Below are 19,632 nucleotides of genomic sequence, written 5' to 3' on the forward strand. Positions count from 1 at the left end.
ACCCAGTTTGTCTAGTTTATGATTCACTGTATTTTGTGAATTCCAATATGGTTTAATTCAATAATTATCACAGTAAACTGAATCTAAGCAATAACTAGTAATCATGGTCATTGTGAATTTCTACTTTCTCTACCAATTTCATAAACTCATCAAATCATAAGACAGTGGAAAGGAGAAAACAACAGCTGAACAGATGTGAAAATTATTTATTAGGAGTAATAACGAAAATCTTCAGCCCATACTTCAAGTGTATCATGAAAATAATGTAATTAAAAGGATTTGTCAACCAATTATTTTTTCTTCATTTCTTTTAGCAATTTGATATGACAGATGAGTTAAGATAGGGAAAGAAAACATAATAGTGATTGGGTTTTCATGTAATGCCAAGCTATACCTAGTTACAATTTATTAAATAAACCACTCTTAAATTATGCTATAAGCCAATATTTTAATACTTTTACTGTGTTTGGGGAATTACACATTTAAATGCCTCCAAACTGGACATGGCTAGTGTATAAGCAATTAAATTGCAGAATTAAATGAACCCATTAACTCAATTCCCAACTTTATCAATTTTTCCAGAATTGTTTAAAACAAAGGTGAAAATTAATGTCTCCCAATACTTGCCTTGCCATAACTGAGCTGCAAAACTCCACACAACTACAAGATGGCAGCAAAGGGGTAGAGCAGGGGTGAAATGCTCCCGGATCAGACTGGATTGCATGATCTGATACCGATTATGGCTGGTAGTTCAGCAATCCAGTAGCGATGGCGGAGTGAAGCTCCGGCCACCCGCTTGGGTGTTTTTTACCTTCTGTGCATGCGCAGAAGGTCTGTGCGTGCATGTGACATGCACGTGCGCACACGTCATCTATGCCATCTAGAGGCCCTTTCCATTTTTTTCAGCCCAAATACAGAAGGTCTATAAAAAGGGAAAGTATTGTCACAAAATTGTCTGCTTGCTTTTACTTTTTTGCCACTAGCTATTTATCAATTACATTTATATCCCACTTTTCACCGATCAGCTGAAGACTGCAGATTCATAATCAAATTACAAAATATCTCCATTGCTAAAGCTCTATGTCAGTGATGGCTAACCTTTTTGCCATCGCGTGCCAAAAGCAGGAAGAGCATGGGGGGGAGGGTCATGCGCGCACGTGCCCACACCCATAATTCAATGTCCCCCCCCATGCATGCACGTGCGACCCCCCCCATGCATGCACGTGCAACCTCCCCGCGCCCTGTTTTGGGCCTAGCAGGCCTCCCTAAAACCTCCGGAGGCCAGAAATGGCCCGTTTCCAGACTTCCGGTAGGTCCGTTTTTCGCCCTCGCATGGCTCCAGAGGCTTTCCTGGAGCCTGGGAAGGGCAAAAACGGCCTCTCCCCTCCTGGAGGCCCTCTGGAGGCTGAAAACGCTCTCCCAGAGCCTCCGTGCGAGCCCTGTACTTACCTGGGCCGCGTGGTCGGGGCCAGCCGAAAATCAGCTGGCCGGTGTGCGCATGTGTGCTGGAGTTGAGCTAGGACAATGGCTCGCATGCCCGCAAATATGGTTCTGTGTGCCACCTGTGGCATGCATGCCATAGGTTCGCCATCACGGCTCTATATTGTTGGATGAATGCACATATATATACACATCGCTGCACATCTCATCTGGCATCAGGACAACACCATGCTATGGACAGGGCTAGTACATTTGTTTCACGCTGCTCCTGTTTATGGTTCTGTCCCACTGCATTCCTATGAAATTTCTCAGGGAGTCTTTTTGCATATTTTCTAGGCCTGGCCTTGGAATTCACCAATAAAATTAAAGCCAAAAGGGATTTTCTTCTTATCTCTTATATTGAAAAGAGCTCTGTAAAGCCATCAACCTGCTTGTAGGTATACATGGGCAAGAACTGGGGTGTGAAACTCGATTTCATTGACAGCTGCATCAGCATTGTGTTTTACCTGGAGGAGGGGCGGAGGGGCATGGCCAGCTCAATGTAACTCATGTCGGGGGTGCCTGTGCTCTGCCAGTGAAAATGGGCTCATAAGCTCCGTTTCCAGCTGCAACCCTCTGGCAGTAAAAACGGCCATGTGCATGGGAGGGCTTCATTTTCTCTGGCAGAGGCACCGCAGGCCAGTTCTTTGCTGCTTCCAGGGCAGCCCTGCGGACCAGTTCTAAGCAGCCCGTGGGTTGGATCTGGCCCCCAGGCCTTGAATTTGACACCTCTGGGTAAGGACAGCATACACTATTTAAAAGTGACCATAAATGTTGTGGTCCGCCAGCTGCCTGCAGAGCTGGCAATGGAGTCGGACAGCAATGAGGCTGAGGTGGGGCCAGGGCCATCGGGGAGTGAGCCTTCAGAGACTGATGTCTCTGTGAGGCAGAGGAACAGAAGGAGCCTGTTCCTAATGCACGCATGAGAAGAGCTGCCAGAAGGCAAGAGCAGCTGAAGCAAAGAGGACGACTCAGGAGTAGGGCCAAGAGATGATTGGCCCCTCCCATAAGGCTTAAAACAGACCAGCAACGGCATTTGGGCTTTGCTGGAAAACAACGTTAGTACTTCGTCTTCTTGCATTTATTTTTGTATTGGTGTCTTCTGAACGTTTGTCAAGAAAGGCCTTTGGCAGTTTGCCTAATTGGACCAAGGTTTGCGATAGGACTGAGGAATTTGTCTTGGGAGGAATTTGCTTTAATTTAGTTGAATTATTCTGGGAATGTAGTAATTCTCAGCTGTTTGAATAAAGTTTGTTTGTTTTTTCACTGACTGAGTTTCCTACTACCTACTTGGGCCTGGGTCACAACAATAAAGAAGTGGGTGCCAAAAATGGCTTGTCCTAGAGCAGGGGTCTCAAACTTGGCTCTTTTAAGACTTGTGGACTTCAACTCCCAGAGTTCTACAAGTTGAAGTCCACAAGTCTTAAAAGAGCCAAGTTTGCAGACCACTGTCCTAGAGTATCAGTTCAGTTTCTAAATGGAGGGCATGCGTAAGTGCCACCAACCTTTAGTTGCAGGGGCTGGAGGTGGGGGTGGGGGCTCCTGTGATTCTGACAATAGAGATTCTTCCTCCATTTTTTCTATGAATGATTCTTCTGGCAAAAGGTGGATGGCCTCCTTCTGTTTTTCAGCTTCTAACTTTTCCTTTTCTTTTCCTTCAGGACAGGAATGGCAGCAAAGCATACACACACACAAACAATATAGTAATAATGTAATAAATAAAATAATATAAATATAATGCAATGCAATTCAATATTTCCTATTATTTTTTTCAGCAAATATTCAAATGTCTTGAATATTATTTCCCAATGGATGAAGAAAAAAGAATAAAGAAATAAGATGAAAATGAATATAAAGAAATAAAAATTGCTATGCTTCTATTTACTTAATCTCATTCCTAATAATATATAAAAGAGTAACAAACTGCAAGTTAAAACCGTAACTTTAAGGGAATTTCCAGATGTTGCCTGAACTAGAATTACCAGCATATCCAGCTTGGTTAAAGACATGGAATGTTGGGATTGGCATTCAAGAACTTCTGGATAGAGACGGATTCCACACCTTTGCATGTTTAAACAGGTTTATCATGAAAGTGTAAACAAGTCTAAACAGAAGTAAGTTCTACAGCATTCAAACTTATTCCCACGCAACCATATACAGGATGGCAGCTTTTGAGTACAAACCTTAATGTATTCAAGTACTGAAAACTGATTTTAGACTGCTCCATTTCCTTGGAGGTCCAAAACTATTTTCAGAAATTGTTGAGAAGATGAAAGTCTCCATACCTTACCCAGCCTCTTTCCACACCTTCTTTGGAAAGCTGTCTAAACTTTTTAAAAGGCCATCTTTTAAAATATCTTTTATTATCAGAGGGAGAAGCTAGGGTGAGCTGACTCTCTTTGAACAAGAGTCATGTCTCCCTTGAGGGAAGATAAACTGGAAATGTGTACGACACGCAGAGGGTTGTGTATATCCTGTCTAAGTTCTTCAGGCTGGCAAGGGAGGTCAACCAGTGGTGGGTTTCAATTTTTTTTACTACCGGTTCTATTGGCGTGGCTTGGTGGGCATGGCTTGGTGGGAGTGGCAGGGGAAGGCTACTGTAAAATCTCCATTCCACCCCACTCCAGGGGAGGATTACTGCAAAATCCCCATTTTCTCCCGATCACCTGGACTTGGGAGGCAGAGACTAGATGGGGGTGGGGCCAGTCAGAATTTTTACTACCGATTCTCCGAACTACTCAAAATTTCCGCTACCGGTTCTCCAGAACTGGTCAGAACCTGCTGACAGCCTCCTCTGAGCTCAACTCACAACAATGCTATTTGTATTTCTGCAATTTTATAGTGCATGTATATTTGTGAAGAAAAAAAATCTCAAAAGTAGAAATTAGAACTCTCCCCAGCTCACGTTGTTGCTTTTAAACAGTGTTTAAAAATCTCTCAGGTTATCTTGGTTACACAGAATAATTCCAAAAGACATTTTGGGAGCAAACCGCACACCTGGGAGAAATGTCTGGATTCCGGAGAGAGGGGCTACATTCCAGAGGACCAAGAGATAGTGAAGTTTAGATTGTTTGATTGGGAGGAAGAGGGTCAAGATAGCTCTTCCCTAGAAGTTCTCAGAGTATATCTTTAATGATGCAAGTACAGGTAGTCCTCAATTTATGACCACAATTGAAGCCAAAATTTTGGTTGCTAAGTGAGACTTTTGTTAAGTTTTTGCCCCCATTTTAGAATTTATCTTGTCATAGTTGTTAAGTGAATCATTGCAATTATTAAGTTAGTAACACAGTTTTAAAGCGAATCTGACTTCCTCATTGACTTTGCTTGTCAGAAGGTCACGAAAAGGTGATCACATGATCCAGTGGTGGGATTCAAGTAATTTAACAACCGGTTCTCTGCCCTAATGATTTCTTCCAACAACCAGTTTGCCAAACTGCTCAGAAAGTTAACAACCGGTTCTCCTGAAGTGGTGCGAACTGGCTGAATCCCACCACTGACATGATCCCTGGTCACTGCAACAGTCAAAAATACAAGTCAGTTGCCAAGCATCCGAATTTGATCACGTGACCATGGGGATGCTGCAACAGACATAAGAGTGAAAAACGATCACAAGTCACTGTTTTCACTTCTGTTGTAACTTCGAACAGTCACTAAATGAACTGTTGTAAGTCGAGAACTATCTGTAGTTGCTTTAGTTTGGCAAGATTTCTGTCTATAGGTGATGAACAATAAAGGAAACTGCTTAGAAGTAACTCTACATAACTTTCTTGGTTTTTGGAGTCAGATACCACTCCACTAGCTAATGGAAAAGAGAAGATGCAGTGTCAAGATGCAGCCTCCTGCCATTTTGAAAGAAAAAAAATGTCTTTCTACTTAGCAGTGATTTTTTTTCAAATATTTGGAAGATTCTAAAAGTATCCCCTGCTTTTCATGGAAATAAAGCACATAGGATTACTGTGGCTATCACCTTGTTATATAGTATTATTTAAATAATGCTACAACTATACATGCGACGACTCAGAAAGCTCAGGCTGCCCAAGGAGCTGTTGATACAGCTCAGAGGAATTACTGAGTTTGTCATTTGTACTTCTATAACTATCTGGTTTGCTACAGCAGGCAAACAGGAGAGGTACAGACTTCAACGGATAGTTAGGACTAAAGAAAAAATTATTGCAACAAGCCTGCCTTCCACTGAGGACTGTATACTGCATGATCCAGAAAGAGGGCTGAGCAAATACCCCTCACATCCTGGCTATAAACTGTTTCAACTCCTCCACTCGGGACACTGCTTATAGGGCATTGCCTATCAAAACACAAAAACAGTTTTTTCCCTCATGCCATCACTCTGCTAAACACCTAATTCCCTCAGCAGTGTCTTATGCTTAAGGATATCTAACCGTGTAATAGTGCTGTATTATTATTAGCCTTCTCATCTTTCCTATTACCTTCTCCTATTGATATCTAACAGCGTTCCGTGTGCCTTTGGTGTTGAGTCATGCCAGCCACATGACCACGGAGATGTCTTCGGACAGCATGGTTCTTCGGCTTTGAAATGGAGATGAGCACCACCCCCTGGAGTTGGGAACGACTAGCACATATGTGCGAGGGGAACCTTTACCTTTACCTTATTGATATCTTATGATTTATTTATTTATTTATTTATTTATTATTCATATTATCACTTTGTTGTTTGTATTCGCACTGAGAGCTTATGCACCGGAGACAAATTCCATGCGTGTCCAATCACACTTGGTCAATAAAGAATTCTCTAATTCTAAATTTCAGATAGCATTGTGTATTGTTAACTCTTATGTAGAGAAAAATGTAACAGGAATTCATTATGGGGAAAAATTGCAGTCAGAACAGTTTATAAGTAAAAAGATTAATGAAATTTTGAAGACCACAACTCTAGCATGTACTAATTTTAAAGAAAAAAATTGTATTTCTGCACAGTTCACAGGGGTAGGATGCTGTGTTATAAAGAAAATAGAGAAATTAAGTTTTGTCATTAAATAAACAGCTATCTAATGGGGTTAATAAAATATTATATCAAGAAGTATGTAACGTAAGAGTAGAATAAAATAAACGGAACCAAAAACCAGTGGTTCTCAATGAAAAGATTTTAAACAAAAACCTCATGATTGCTAGACTAAAAACAGAACGATTATTTTTAAAGATTTGCCAGGAAGATTTAACAGTAAGTCTGTTATATTTAATTAATTGAAGAATTTAATTAATTCCTCAAGACAAATAACCTCACCATCCTACTTTTGGAGTAGCTACGAAATTTGGTCCAGCTGAAATGACTAATTAAAAATGCTATTATTTCAATAGACCAGAATAATTCAATTTGGAACCACCTCATTGTTTGTTATTGTTGCATTTAAATGTTGATTAACATTGAGGTTCCTAGCTACCAATGAGTAGAGAACTGATTCTCATTGCATAGGGGAGGATGCATTTTCCATATGATTCATCCTTCATGTCTGAACAAAAATTTGTTTCACAAGGCTACATTTGTTGTCTCAAGACAATGTGTTATTTATTCACACTTTTGGCTCAATGTCTTTGACATCAGATGCAATCTGATATGATATCAATCAATACCATTGATTAAGCATCAAACCAGTTTATCATCTTAACTGTAACATATATTCATAGCACTTCAGCTAAAGAGGCCGTCTGAACTTACATATCTCTGTTGCATAAACATGGAAACATTTGATGAGGTTCTAAAAATATTTCCCTCTGTTTTTGAGCAGACAGTACAAGCAAGAGGGGTTTTTCATTCTTCCATTATTGTAAATATAGCGAAATGAACAACCAAGAATAAAAATGGTGTTTTTAATTTGTATATAATAATTAAAATGAAAACTTTAAAGAAAGAAAAAATAGCATTGATATTAGTACTGGCTCCATCCTTTACATTAGACCACATAAAAACATCATCCTGTTTATCTTTTATTTTTAAATTTAAAGACATTTCACTAATCCAAAAAGAACAAGCAAGCAATATCTCTATTTTGATATGCCTAAAACTAAAATATGATCTAAACATTATGGGGAAATAAAGAAAAGGCTAAGGAAAAAGAAACTGTATTTGTCAGTAATTAATGCTTACTTTATCTAATATAAAGGGTGGTGTGGTGGCTCAGTAGTTAAGATATTAGGTTTGTTGGCTGGAAAATCGGCAGCCCAAGTCTGAGACCTGAGTGCCATGTGACAGGGTGAGCTGCTGTTACTTTCTCTAGCTCCTGCCAATCTAGCAGTTTGAAAGCATGCAAATGTGAGTAGATAAATAGGTCTCATTTCGGTGGGAAAGTAACACTGCTCCATGACATCATGTTGGCCACATGACTGCAGAAATGTCTTCGCACAGCGCTGGTTCAATGGTCTTGAAACAGAGATGAGCACCACCTCCAATAGTTGGCAATGACTAGCGGAATAAAATCTGCAAGGACTCCTTTACATTTTTTAAAAATCTAATGTAAAGTAATATTTCATACCTTTACTTTGGATCTTGATGATCTCTCCTGTTAAAATTTCTTTTATCCTTTGACACATAAGACTTTCCTCAATATCTGCATTGACTTTTATAAGTATATTTTGCTGTTCAGAATACCAAGCTTCCAAGGGGGGCCAAGCGTCTAGGAAACCTATAATTCTACACAATAAAATATCAAAATCAAGATCACAAATACTGAAATGTTGCTCAATGTCTATGGAGATTCTCAGTCATCCAGGACATGGTTGTCCCAAAGGTGCTTTCACCTTTCAAAGTCCAGTTGCCTCTTGAAAAAAAACCCTTTGGGACATGAAATGATGCTCATAATCCATTTAAGAAGGAATGACTACAATCAACACCTAAAGATACCTACCAGCTAAGTTGAGAATTGGGTATGCTGGAATTGGGTAAATCTAGTTTAATGAAAAGAAGGACTTGGGGTGACATGGTAGCAGTGTTCCAATATCTAAGGGTTTGCCACAAAAAAGAAGGAGTCAAGCTATTATCCAAAGCACTTGAGGGCAGGACAAGAAGCAGTGGGTGAAAACTAATCAAGGAGAGAAGCAACCTGACAGTTAAAACAATTTAATCAGTGGAACAACTTTCCTCCAGAAGTTGTGAATGCTCCAACACTGGAAGTTTTTAAGAAGAGATTAGACAACCATTTGTCTGAAATAGTATAGGGTTTCCTGCCTGAGCAGGGGGTTGGACTAGAAGATCTCCAAGGTCCCTTCCAACTCTGTTATTCTGCTATTATGATACTGATGTAGCATTTTGATATTATCTATTCACATTTATCAGCTGGCTCAAAAAAAAAGTCAATATTCAGCCATATTATTTCTTCTATGGGCATATAGTGAAAACCCCGCATTTTGTTATCATCTAGGTAACATTTTCTATACTTTTTAGTTCCTGCTGCCTCTCCCAGACCAAAATGCAACTAACCTGTGCTGCATCTGGCCCCACACCGATTTTAATTCCTCTCTTTGCTGGATTTTTGTTTCTGAAATATAAGCAGTGGTTTTCTGTTCTCTTTGATAGGAGTTACCTGTTGGATTTAAAAAAGAATAATCTTTTGAAACATGTTTCTATGGCTATATGATTTAAAGAAACAAAGATAAATCACATCCTTTAAATAATGTCTGATATTTATAATCTCCTTAATGATGGGCGTGCCAATACTGAATTGTTTGGGGGTTTAGGCAAAGACATACAGAAGCTCACATTGTAGTGGTCACCTGTACTAGATAACAACATGAAAATCAACTAGGTGCTGGGGAGTATTTCTATAGTATGCAGAATTGTTTAAACTGCATAAAAATTGCAAATTAGGATATGATTTTTTTCTATTCTGTATAGATTAACATTGTAACTTGCAACTGCCAAATGCCTTATAGGAGGCAAAATTATTTTTGGGAGCAAATACAACAATACACTGCTGTAATAAGTGTGTAGGCTCCTTCTTTGATTGTCTATAAAAATCAAGGTCCTCTCTAACAAGCCCCATCCTAGTTTCAGTTTCTTGATGAGCACTTTACAAAGTGCTTGAATACCAAGAGATATATCATTCTTCCCTAAAGTGCTTTAGTGGAAAGAACCATCAGGATGAGGTGGAACAGTCACTGAGGATCAAAGCAAAGGATCAGTAGAAGTAAAAAGGAAGCAAAAAGAAAAGAAGACAAATTGATCTCCTTCCCAGCTTCACCAAAATGCTTGTGAGTCAACAGACTACTGTGCAATACAAGTACTTCTCCATACCACTTGTACAGCAACCGCTCAGCACTTCGGTGATCACATGATCATGATCTGGGTGGTTGGCAACTAGCCCACCTTTCCAACGGTTGTAAAATCCCGCAGTCGCATAATTGCAATTTGCAACCTTCTCTGCAAACTTCCCACAAAAAATGAGGAAGCAGCAGGACATTGGATTTTGCAGTCGACATAAGGTCCTTGCTTAGCAACCAACACAGTTCTTGCTTAACAATGGTAACCAGAGATTTCCAAAACTGCCATTGCTAAGCAGATTGGTTACATGATGTTATGCATTAAAGCCACATTGCTTAGTGATGGAAATTCAGGTACTAATTATCCATCATCAATTGAAGACTATAGGTACTGATGTCAATCTCTCAATAAGCTTTGCCCTTTGCTGCAAGCTTTAAATACTGAACTTACCCTTCTCTGTTGCTACCCGATTCATCACAATGGAGTCTGTAACATCTAACAAAATAGCAAAGTCAAGACCAGGTGGATGCACAGGAGGCTCTTTTGGAGCTGCAGGGTCTGTAACCAGTGTGGGCTTTTTCAAGTTTATTATATTAGTTTCTGTCTGGTCTGGATCTCGTCCGGTCAATGCTTTTTCAAGCAGTTTGGCCTGATTGAGTGTCATTGGAAATCCATCCATGATCCAACCTCTTTCTGGCTGTAACCGACTAAATTAAAAAAAGGAGGCAGGGAGGGGTTGACAGAGAGAGATCAAGACCAAAAATGAAACATATTTCAAAGAAATTATTAAACTCTAAGTAAAACAAATTTTGAAATTTGTTCCTTCTTCCATTACTACATTTACAACGTTATTCTAAAATTTCTTCTTGGAATTCTGATATATCATCAAAAGGATACATTCTGAGTAAACTCACTTCAGTCAACCTTCCCACGTTTGGTGCTCTTCAAATGAGTTAAAATTAAGAGCTTTCCTTCACTTTTATCAATCTGAGGCAAAAAAATGCCCCCAACAATTTTTCTTCTTCTGTGTCTTCAAAATACTCCCATATGATAGCTGAGGCAGTGCTGCCTTTGCTTAACTGGCATTACATTAATATTTTCTTTCTTCTCCTGGGAAGCTTTGTTATGTCCCAACCTGGTGCTCTTCACTTTAAACAGTGATATAATGAGGTCACCAGTAGAAGACAGGTGGGCCTGTCCTCTCCCCTCCATTACCTGGGCACCGGCTTCAAGGTACTTTATCATTTACAAAATCTAATTCTTTCAAAATGGGCTTTCCATCAATACTGGAATGGGGTGAACAACAGCTAAATGGTGCTGTTGGAATGGGGTGTGCTTCAGAGTGAACAGGGAGAGAAAGGGTGGGAACCGACCATCCAATTGAATCAAATACCTTCATGTCTCAAATACCACTAAACTTGGTGGAATGCAAAAGCAAGAAGGCAGATGGGTATCTCTGGGGCAAATATATCAATACTGAAATACTGTCTATTGTATCCTACTGTGATTCGCCCCCTGGTGGAAGTATATATTGAGTTGCTTTAAAATGAAATTCTTACAGGAATTGGTTCACTGCATTCTAAAAATAACACAGAAACTAATAACATAAGAAGAAAAAAACTGAGGATTATTCATACTTGGAGTGTTCTAAAATTCTTGGCACTTGTAGAGACTGACATATCTCTGCCTCATTAAATAAAGGAGAACAGGGCCAAGTATTTAGGGAATCTATATTTCTTGGAAAAGCTACATTTGACTTTGGGAGTCAAACCCCAGGCAAATTAAGATTAAAAACACTTCATTAAATAATCTTTTTAGACTTCATAATCACAATCATTTAACTTGTCTAGATAATTATCGTCTAACAATCTCATCAAAATCATTTAACTTGTGTAAACACTAAGAGAGCCAGTTTGATGAAGTAGTCATAAGGCACCAGCCTAGAAACTAGGAGACTATGAATTCTAGTCCTGCCATAGTCTAAAGTTGTGATGGCGAACCTATGGCATGTGTGCCAGAGGTGGCACACAACACCCTCTCTGTGGGCACGCGAGCCATCATCCCAGTTTAGCTCTGCTGCGCATATGCGTGTGCCTCCCACCAGCCAATTGGTCTTCGGGTCTCTGCCGTGCATGCATGGGGGTGGGGTGTGTATGATGGCGTGGCATGTGCGGGGGCTGTGCACGCTTGTGGGGGCACATGCATCGGGGTGGGGCACATGCGCAGGGTGCATGTGTGGGGGCAGTGTGCATGCATGGGGATGCACACCCTTTGCATTTTGGGGGTTCAGGCGTGCACACATTCACACGTGTGCACTTTGGGCACTCGCCCCGGAAAAGGTTAGCCATCACTGGTCTAAAGCCAGCTGGGTGATTTAAGAATAGTCTCTCTCTAATTGGATTAGAAGACCTCCAAGGCCCCTTCCAGCCCTATGATTCTATGTTCTCTCTCTCAGCTTTAGAAGGCAGGCATAGGCAAGCTATTTCTGAAAATATTGCCAAGAAAACTGCAAGGGCTCCTCCAGGAAGTAGCCAAGAGTTAAGACTGATTCAAAGGCACAAAAAATTAAAATTAAATTAATGATTGTGACCCCCATATATTACAAACATCTATTAGTCCCCATTTACAAGTTTGTCCAGGCTAAATAAAACAAACTAAAATGAAAATATAGGGAAAATAACATTACAGGTAGTCCTCACTTAATGATTGGTTACTTAGCAACCAATCTGAAATATCAATAACCTCCCCAGAGCTGTTTATCATCTGGTTATATCACGTGATGGTATTTTGAATACTTGGCAACCAGCTCACATTTATAGTTCCTTGCAGCATCCTATAGTCATGTGACTATGATTTTTGGCAGTTTGCCAGTTTCTGGTGTTTACTTTTGTTTTCCAGCAAATATTAAGGACTGCAGCATTCATTTAGCAACTGCCATAAAAAAACATAAAATTGGGCAATTCCGGGCTCAATTACGTTGCAAGTTGTAAGGACTACCTGTACATCATTTGTTATTTGCACCAAGTACTGTTTTGTTTGTTTCATCTTGCAGAAATGTGGATGCAGATATATTTTCCTTGTGTGACATTTCAGAGCCGCAAAGCTCTAAAAGCTAGACAGTGAATATAAACTTGATGTTATGATTAATATTTCCTGTCTGTGTAAACAAGCTCTTATTCTTATTCTGTTTAATGGGAGACAATTTCTAGATTAATTTAAGGATCATTACAATAACAAACATAACGGCAAATGGCAAATCTAGACAGTATACTAAAAATCAGAGACATCACCCTGCCAACAAAAGTGTGTATAGTCAAGGCTATGGTTTTCCCAGTGGCAATGTCTGGCTGTGAAAGTTGGACCATAAGAAAGGCTGAGCGCCAAAGAATTGAGGCCTTTGAACTATGGTACTGAAGAAGACTCCTGCGAGTCCCTTGGACTGCAAGGCGATCAAACCAGTCAGTCCTAGAGGAGATCAACCCTGACTGCTCTTTAGAAGGCCAGATCCTGAAGATGAAACTCAGATACTTTGGCCACCTAATGAGGAGGAAGGACTCACTGGAGAAGAGCCTAATGCTGGGAAAGATTGAGGGCAAAAGAATAATGGGATGGCAGAGAATGAGGTGGCTGGATGGAGTCACTGAAGCAGTAGGCGTGAGCATAAATGGACTCCAGTGGATGGTAAAGGACAGGAAGGCCTGGAGGAACATTCTACATGGGGTCACGATGGGTCAGACATGACTTCGCAACTAACAACAACAACAATGACAAAATCTGACCCTACTATTACATTAAAAGTTAAGCAGACATTTATTTCATACCTAATAGCTTCCACCATGATGCCAACTAGTAATTCATCTGGAATGTTTTTTCCTTTCTTTAACAATGACTCTGTTCCTGCACCAAGCTGAGCACGAATAGAAAGCTGTGGAATTTATGAGAGATATTTAAAAAGATATTCAAATTTAGTAAAAACATAAACTTTTCCCACATGTGTGCATTTCTTTATTAAACTTAAATCCCACCCTTCTGCTCAAAACAATGAAAATGATTTTTTAAAAATGAAATGTGTACTATGGGATAAAGAATTCTAATTAAAACCGAAAAACAAATCATTCAGAAAGACATCACCGGTTACGGAATGCTTATTTTAATATGGTAAGAAAATAATTGATTTATAATAATTTAATGTTGCTACAGGTTTTTAAACATTATTACAAGTTTATAATCATCTTTTTAAAAACTACCCAAAATTTAATTATATAAATACATTAACATAAAAGATTTTAAAGAGTAAAAACAATAAAACTAATAGTTTGAAAACAATTAAGCAGAAATTAGAGGATTTTGCCAAACTAAGGCAAGACCTAGGAGCATAAAGAAAACTCAAATTTTTGGTGAAATCAATCCACAGCAACGATCTATTTTATCTCAGCAAATTGTGCTGTAATCAGTACAGCATCTTATATTTAAGATAAATACTCAGTAGGCCTGTGCAGAAATAAGTGGTTTCCTAGATAATTCATCTTTACTACGTGGTCAATTATTAAATGATACCTTGATTCTAAAACATGTTTTCAATAGCTGGTTTTTCTTTAGTAGCTCAAATAGGAAGTCAGGACTGAATCAAATTCTAGGACGTTGAAGAAGGGGGATTTGACCTTTTGCTGCGGTCACAATGTCAGTCAGATGCTTACTTGGTAAGCACTTCCTATTTGCAGTAGGAATGAAACTTTTACAGTACTCTATAGAACAGGGGTCTCCAACCTTAGTAACTTTAAGGTTTGTGGACTTCAACTCCTAAAGTTCCTCAGCCAGTTTTGCTTTGAACTCTGGGAGTTGAAGTCCACAAACCTTAAAGTTACTAAAGTTGGAGACCCCTGCTATAGAAAGATAGTTGGAAACTATTTTGCATGGTCACACAAATTGGAATCAGAAATAAAGGGTAAGAATTGCAACCATACAGTTTCTGTTTAAATATAAAGAAAAAAATTCTTGACCGTAAGTACTATATAGCACCAGAAATATCTACTATAGGGAGTGGAATGGAATGGAATGGAACGGAACAGACCAGAACAACAGAGTTGGAAGGGACCTTGTAGGTCACCTAGTCCAACCCCACCCCCACCCCTCCCAAGCAGGAGACCCTACAGAAGACAGGGACTGTGGGCTCTACCTCTCTAAAGGTTTTTAAAAAGATGCTGGACAGTCACTTCTCAAGAATAGTTTTAATTGGTTTCTGGTACATTAGAGCAGGGGTCTCCAACCTTGGTCCCTTTAAGACTTGTGGACTTCAACTCCCAGAGTCCCTCAGCCAGCAAAGCTGGCTGAGGGACTCTGGGAGTTGAAGTCCACAAGTCTTAAAGCGACCAAGGTTGGAGACCCCTGCATTAAAGGATTGACTAGATGACTTTTCTATTCTCTTCCAAATCCACAGTTCTATGACTCTATACACTGAACAGATTCATTGGAAAAGACCCTGCTGTTGGGAAAGACTGATGGCAAAAGGAGAAGGGGATAGCAAATATTGACATGGTTAGATAGTGCCATCGATGCAGTGGGCAGACTCAGTGAGACAGTGGAGAATGGGGGGAGGGGGGTCTGGCGTGCTATGGTCCATGGTCACACAAAGAGTCAGACCTGACTGCACAACAACACATATGGAACAAAATGCTGCAAACAATAACACTCCCAGATCTAGAAGACGCCAAAACTCAAGGGCACTTAGTCTTGCCAGGATTCAGTTGAAATCTATTGTTCTCCATCCAGACATCCACAGACCTCAGGCTCCAAGATCGGACAACAACATCAGTGTGTAGTTTGTGAGGGGCAGAGATATATAACTGAGTTCCACCAGCATATTGGTCATGCCTCACCTCAGGGCGACATGTACATGTTAGATAGGAGTGGAGAAAATATCAAACTCTCTTCAAGCGAAGCGTACAAGGGCATCCAGTTTAGCACTGGCTTTGCCTTGGCCATTATAGTCTTTATTGATTGACAATTGCTTTCCAACTTTGTCCCTTTGGTTTGACTCCTAGCTCTCCCCTTACAGCTCAGTTCAGACTCTCTTCAAAAACATACATGGATCATGTTCAAGCGTAAATTATATTTAAAAGAGTTATTTAGGTTCAAAGAAACAACTCGCACTAATCAATTAATGTTCTTCCCCTAGCTTTGAACAACTACTTTCTAAAAGTTAGCTACATGATATTAGGTGCTGCTGTTTGGGGACAGCCTATAAGAAGCTTCAAATTATTTTGAATGCTGAAGCAATGAAATATTTTTTAAACAACCCATGAAATTGAACAATTAATAAACTGTACAACTTTTCCCAGTCTGGTGGCCTCCCTCCCACTTTCAATCCCAAACAAACAGGGAGAAAACCAGATTGGGGAAACTGACCTGAAGAAATGAAATATATGTTTTTCAAAATATACAAGGACTCCAGGGACCCAGCCGTGCTGAGTTTAGCTTCTGAAGCTGAATTGAAAAACTGCAATGAGAGTTTAAAAAGCTAGAATAATTGCATAGATATAAAATATGTTTTCTTCAGCTTGGTCGACAAATCCAATCAAACCAGCATATTTGTATATAATATCCACACACATATAAAATTGTCTGTGGCTTATATCGTTAAAACGTTCTTTCCAAATCTAAACTTTCTAAGTTGGAAATTATTGTTTCTATTCTATTTTCTGGAACAAAAAAAATTAATTGTATGTTGATTGTTGTTTATTTTGTACCTTCAATTTTCAGACTTTTGTCAGAAACAACCTTAATATCTAAATACAAGAGAAGTTAAAATCCAGTTCATACTTTGGTTAATTCATCCTCAGCCTCACTTATCTCCATTTGGTCAATCATCACAGCAGAGCTTGTTTTCTCAATACTTTCTAGGAACAGTAAAATACCAAAAAGCAAAACAATTAGGATCTGGATATTAATGTTTAATTCCTTGTGCATGGTCTACTACTCTTTGTGCCAAACAAATCTTCAAAACTGGTTTATCATCAATACGATGGCATTTTTAAAGATACATAATAACATTTAATACTAAGGTGTATAAAAATGTTTACGTATGTATAACAAGAAATGAAATGAATGGATTACTGATGAATTTCTCAATTCTGTCTGTACACTACTCTTTTTACTGACTATGTATCTAGCTCCCAAGACTTGTTTAATCCCAAAATTTCTCAATTTGATTCCTGAATTTCATCATGGTCGCAGGTTTCAAATTAGCTACAACTCTTCTCATTCCACCACATTACTATCATGACAATTATTTAGCAACTTATCAAACTGACAGCCAGTTTGGTGTTGAGCAGGATTGTCAAACTGGCAGCCCATGGGCCGGAGGTGTCATGTGCAGGCCACGCCCATCCCAGCTCCACAAAGGGGAAAAAACATCGTGAAATGTCACATGATGGTAACGTAACATTGCGAGTTTGACACCCGTGGTATAGAGCAGGGGTAGTCAACCTTTTTATACCTATTGCCCACTTTTGTATCTCTGTTAGTAGTAAAATTTTCTAACCGCCCACCGGTTCCACAGTAATACGCTGTGTACTGTCGTCTGCGCATGCCTCTCGCGCATTGTGGATTGGGTTTGGGGGGGGTGCTGGCTACCAGCTCTGCTTGTCTGTTACAGCTGGGTTATGTGGGGGGAGATGCGCGAGCCATTCTGGGATGAGGCTCTTTTGTCTGCGGTCACACTATAGTGCCATTTTGTTTCACTTATGTAATGTGAACTAAACTTATGCGTGGGCGATACAAATAGTATATTTTCAGAAATTTAAATTGTCACGGGGAATTTTATGAAAACCTAATGAAAATATTTTTAAATAATGCTATGACATTTTTTAAAAAAGTCAATTAAATTAAAAAGAAGGAAAGTGCTTCAGAATCGAACAAAATCCCTACCGCCCATCAAGAAAGCTAGAACGCCTACTAGTGGGTGGTAGGGACCAGGTTGACTACCACTGGTGTAGAGGTTAGAGGTCTAGAAACCAGAAAGCATATAAGTTCTAGTCCTGCCTTAGGCATGAAAGCTGGTTGGCTGATTTTTTGGCCAATCACCAGGAGACTGAGAGTTCTAGCCCTGTCTTGGGCATGAAAGCCCATTAGGTGACTTTGGGCCAGTCATTCTCTTTCAGCCTGACTTAATTAATTTCCCGTCACAACTAATGGATGAATGTTTTATTGATTTAAAAAACTGGATCCTGCACTTGCAGGAAAAACATTAGAGAGAAAAACAAATAACATCTTATCACTGCATGTAAACTAAATCAATAAACCAAAACCATATCAACATCTTTTAATACCAATGTGCATGTTTACATTAGTAATATAGAAACAGAGAAGAAGCATATGAGCTAAATTAAAATATGTGCCAAAATGGAAAAACAAATCAATTTAATTTTAAACTTTAAAAACATTTTCTTTCAATGCAGAGACAATGTGAATAAGTAGTTTGGAAGCAACCAACTTTCATACCATGAGACATTCGCCATGTTTAATTATACCATCTCCACACACATCATGTGCAAAATTCTGGTCCTGAAACTTATAATCTGTAGTTTTGTAAAGGACTTTGATGGTAAGAATCATTGGGCAAGCATTTTGCCAAACTTGTTGAAATTTTCTGAGATAAGACTTTGTATTAATGTCAAAGTTTTACAAAGGGATATAGGTGGCAGCTTTATAGTAACAGAACTGTTGCAAAAACTTACAAATCTATATAAATTGTTCATGAATCCTCTTGTAAGGAGAAGGGCTAGACACAATGAATGAAAAAATGAAATACTGCTGCAAACCTGGGCTACTGTAGCTGGGCTGTATCTGCAACCATATGTGGTGGTAACAAATTATAATGTTCTGGAACTCTATGGTACCCTCCAGGGGTAACCTGGACTTTTGCAACCCTCATGTGGCAGTTTTGGCAAAGTAAGAGCTTTGTGTTTTGGCCATCTCATTTTAAGCCTGGTGTGGATGAATTCCAACATCAGATTTTTATTTATGGATTTACCTTTGGGCTCCTCAATTGTTATGTCCTGTTCTGCTGACTCATAAGTTTTCAATACTACCAATGAAGCCTTAGAAGCCTCTTTTAGAACCTTTTCAAATAAACAAGCAAAGAAATCATTAGCCATTTCTTTTTTCTCTTTGTAAAACACTGGTAAATTTTGGAAGACAGTTTTGTAAATTATCAACACTGAATAAGTATATAATACTTTAAGAACTCAACAAGAATCCAGTGAAAGAACATTGTTAACACTTTTTGATATGAGGTAGTATTGAGACAATAGCTGGGTTCCTACTTTGGACTGAGCAATAGCTGGTTAAGCTTAGTTTGTTGGGCGAGTATAATTTATTTATTAGTGTATTGGATTTATCCCCGCCCCCTTTCTGTCAATTTGATAAACAATTGTTATTTATAAATCCTAATGACTGGATTCACACATGATGTATTGTCATGGGTTACTTTTTCTCCCAATGAAAACTAACCATATGCAACCAATTGATCAGATGCCTTCAGCTCTCGATTCAGGAAAGGACAAGGACGCACAAGTTGTGGGGGGGGGATGTAAAAAATAAACACAAACAAAGTGGGAATGGAATGCACGTATATATATTCTTGTGAGCCACATGTTTGTTTATTAAATTTATAAGGCCACTCGATTCCTTCATGATTACGGATGGCATATAGTATACAAACCAGGGTGAAATGCTCCCGGTTCAGACTGGATCACTTGATCCGGTAGTAATGGCAGCGAGTGGTTCAGAGAACCAGTAACAAAAATCCCTGCCCCCCCCCCGCCCAGCTGAGCCGCGTGATCATCAGAGGTTTTTTTTTTTACTTTTAAAAGCATTTTTTCTTCTGCTGAAAAAATGCTTTTAAAGCTAAAAAAAAGGCCTCT

At 39.2% G+C, this 19,632-nt stretch overlaps 2 protein-coding genes across 2 annotated transcripts in view; one reads left to right on the top strand and one right to left on the bottom strand.

The window, feature by feature from the left end:
• Positions 1-19,632, bottom strand: part of SPEF2 (sperm flagellar 2) — an 82,279-nt gene that overhangs the window by 16,802 nt on the left and 45,845 nt on the right. The window contains exons 13-19 of the mRNA XM_058170139.1: positions 18,741-18,828; positions 16,529-16,605; positions 13,531-13,634; positions 10,160-10,416; positions 8,930-9,032; positions 7,986-8,143; positions 2,985-3,134 (exon numbers count right to left, since the gene is read on the bottom strand). Coding sequence (XP_058026122.1) covers positions 2,985-3,134; positions 7,986-8,143; positions 8,930-9,032; positions 10,160-10,416; positions 13,531-13,634; positions 16,529-16,605; positions 18,741-18,828 — 937 coding nt within the window. The remainder of the gene's footprint in view (positions 1-2,984; positions 3,135-7,985; positions 8,144-8,929; positions 9,033-10,159; positions 10,417-13,530; positions 13,635-16,528; positions 16,606-18,740; positions 18,829-19,632) is intronic.
• Positions 42-19,632, top strand: part of PRLR (prolactin receptor) — a 262,479-nt gene continuing 242,888 nt past the window's right edge. The window contains exon 1 of the mRNA XM_058170147.1: positions 42-45. The gene's annotated coding sequence lies outside the window, so the exon portion shown is untranslated. The remainder of the gene's footprint in view (positions 46-19,632) is intronic.

Source organism: Ahaetulla prasina, chromosome 2, assembly GCF_028640845.1.
Source record: "Ahaetulla prasina isolate Xishuangbanna chromosome 2, ASM2864084v1, whole genome shotgun sequence".
Classification (NCBI taxonomy): domain Eukaryota; kingdom Metazoa; phylum Chordata; class Lepidosauria; order Squamata; family Colubridae; genus Ahaetulla; species Ahaetulla prasina.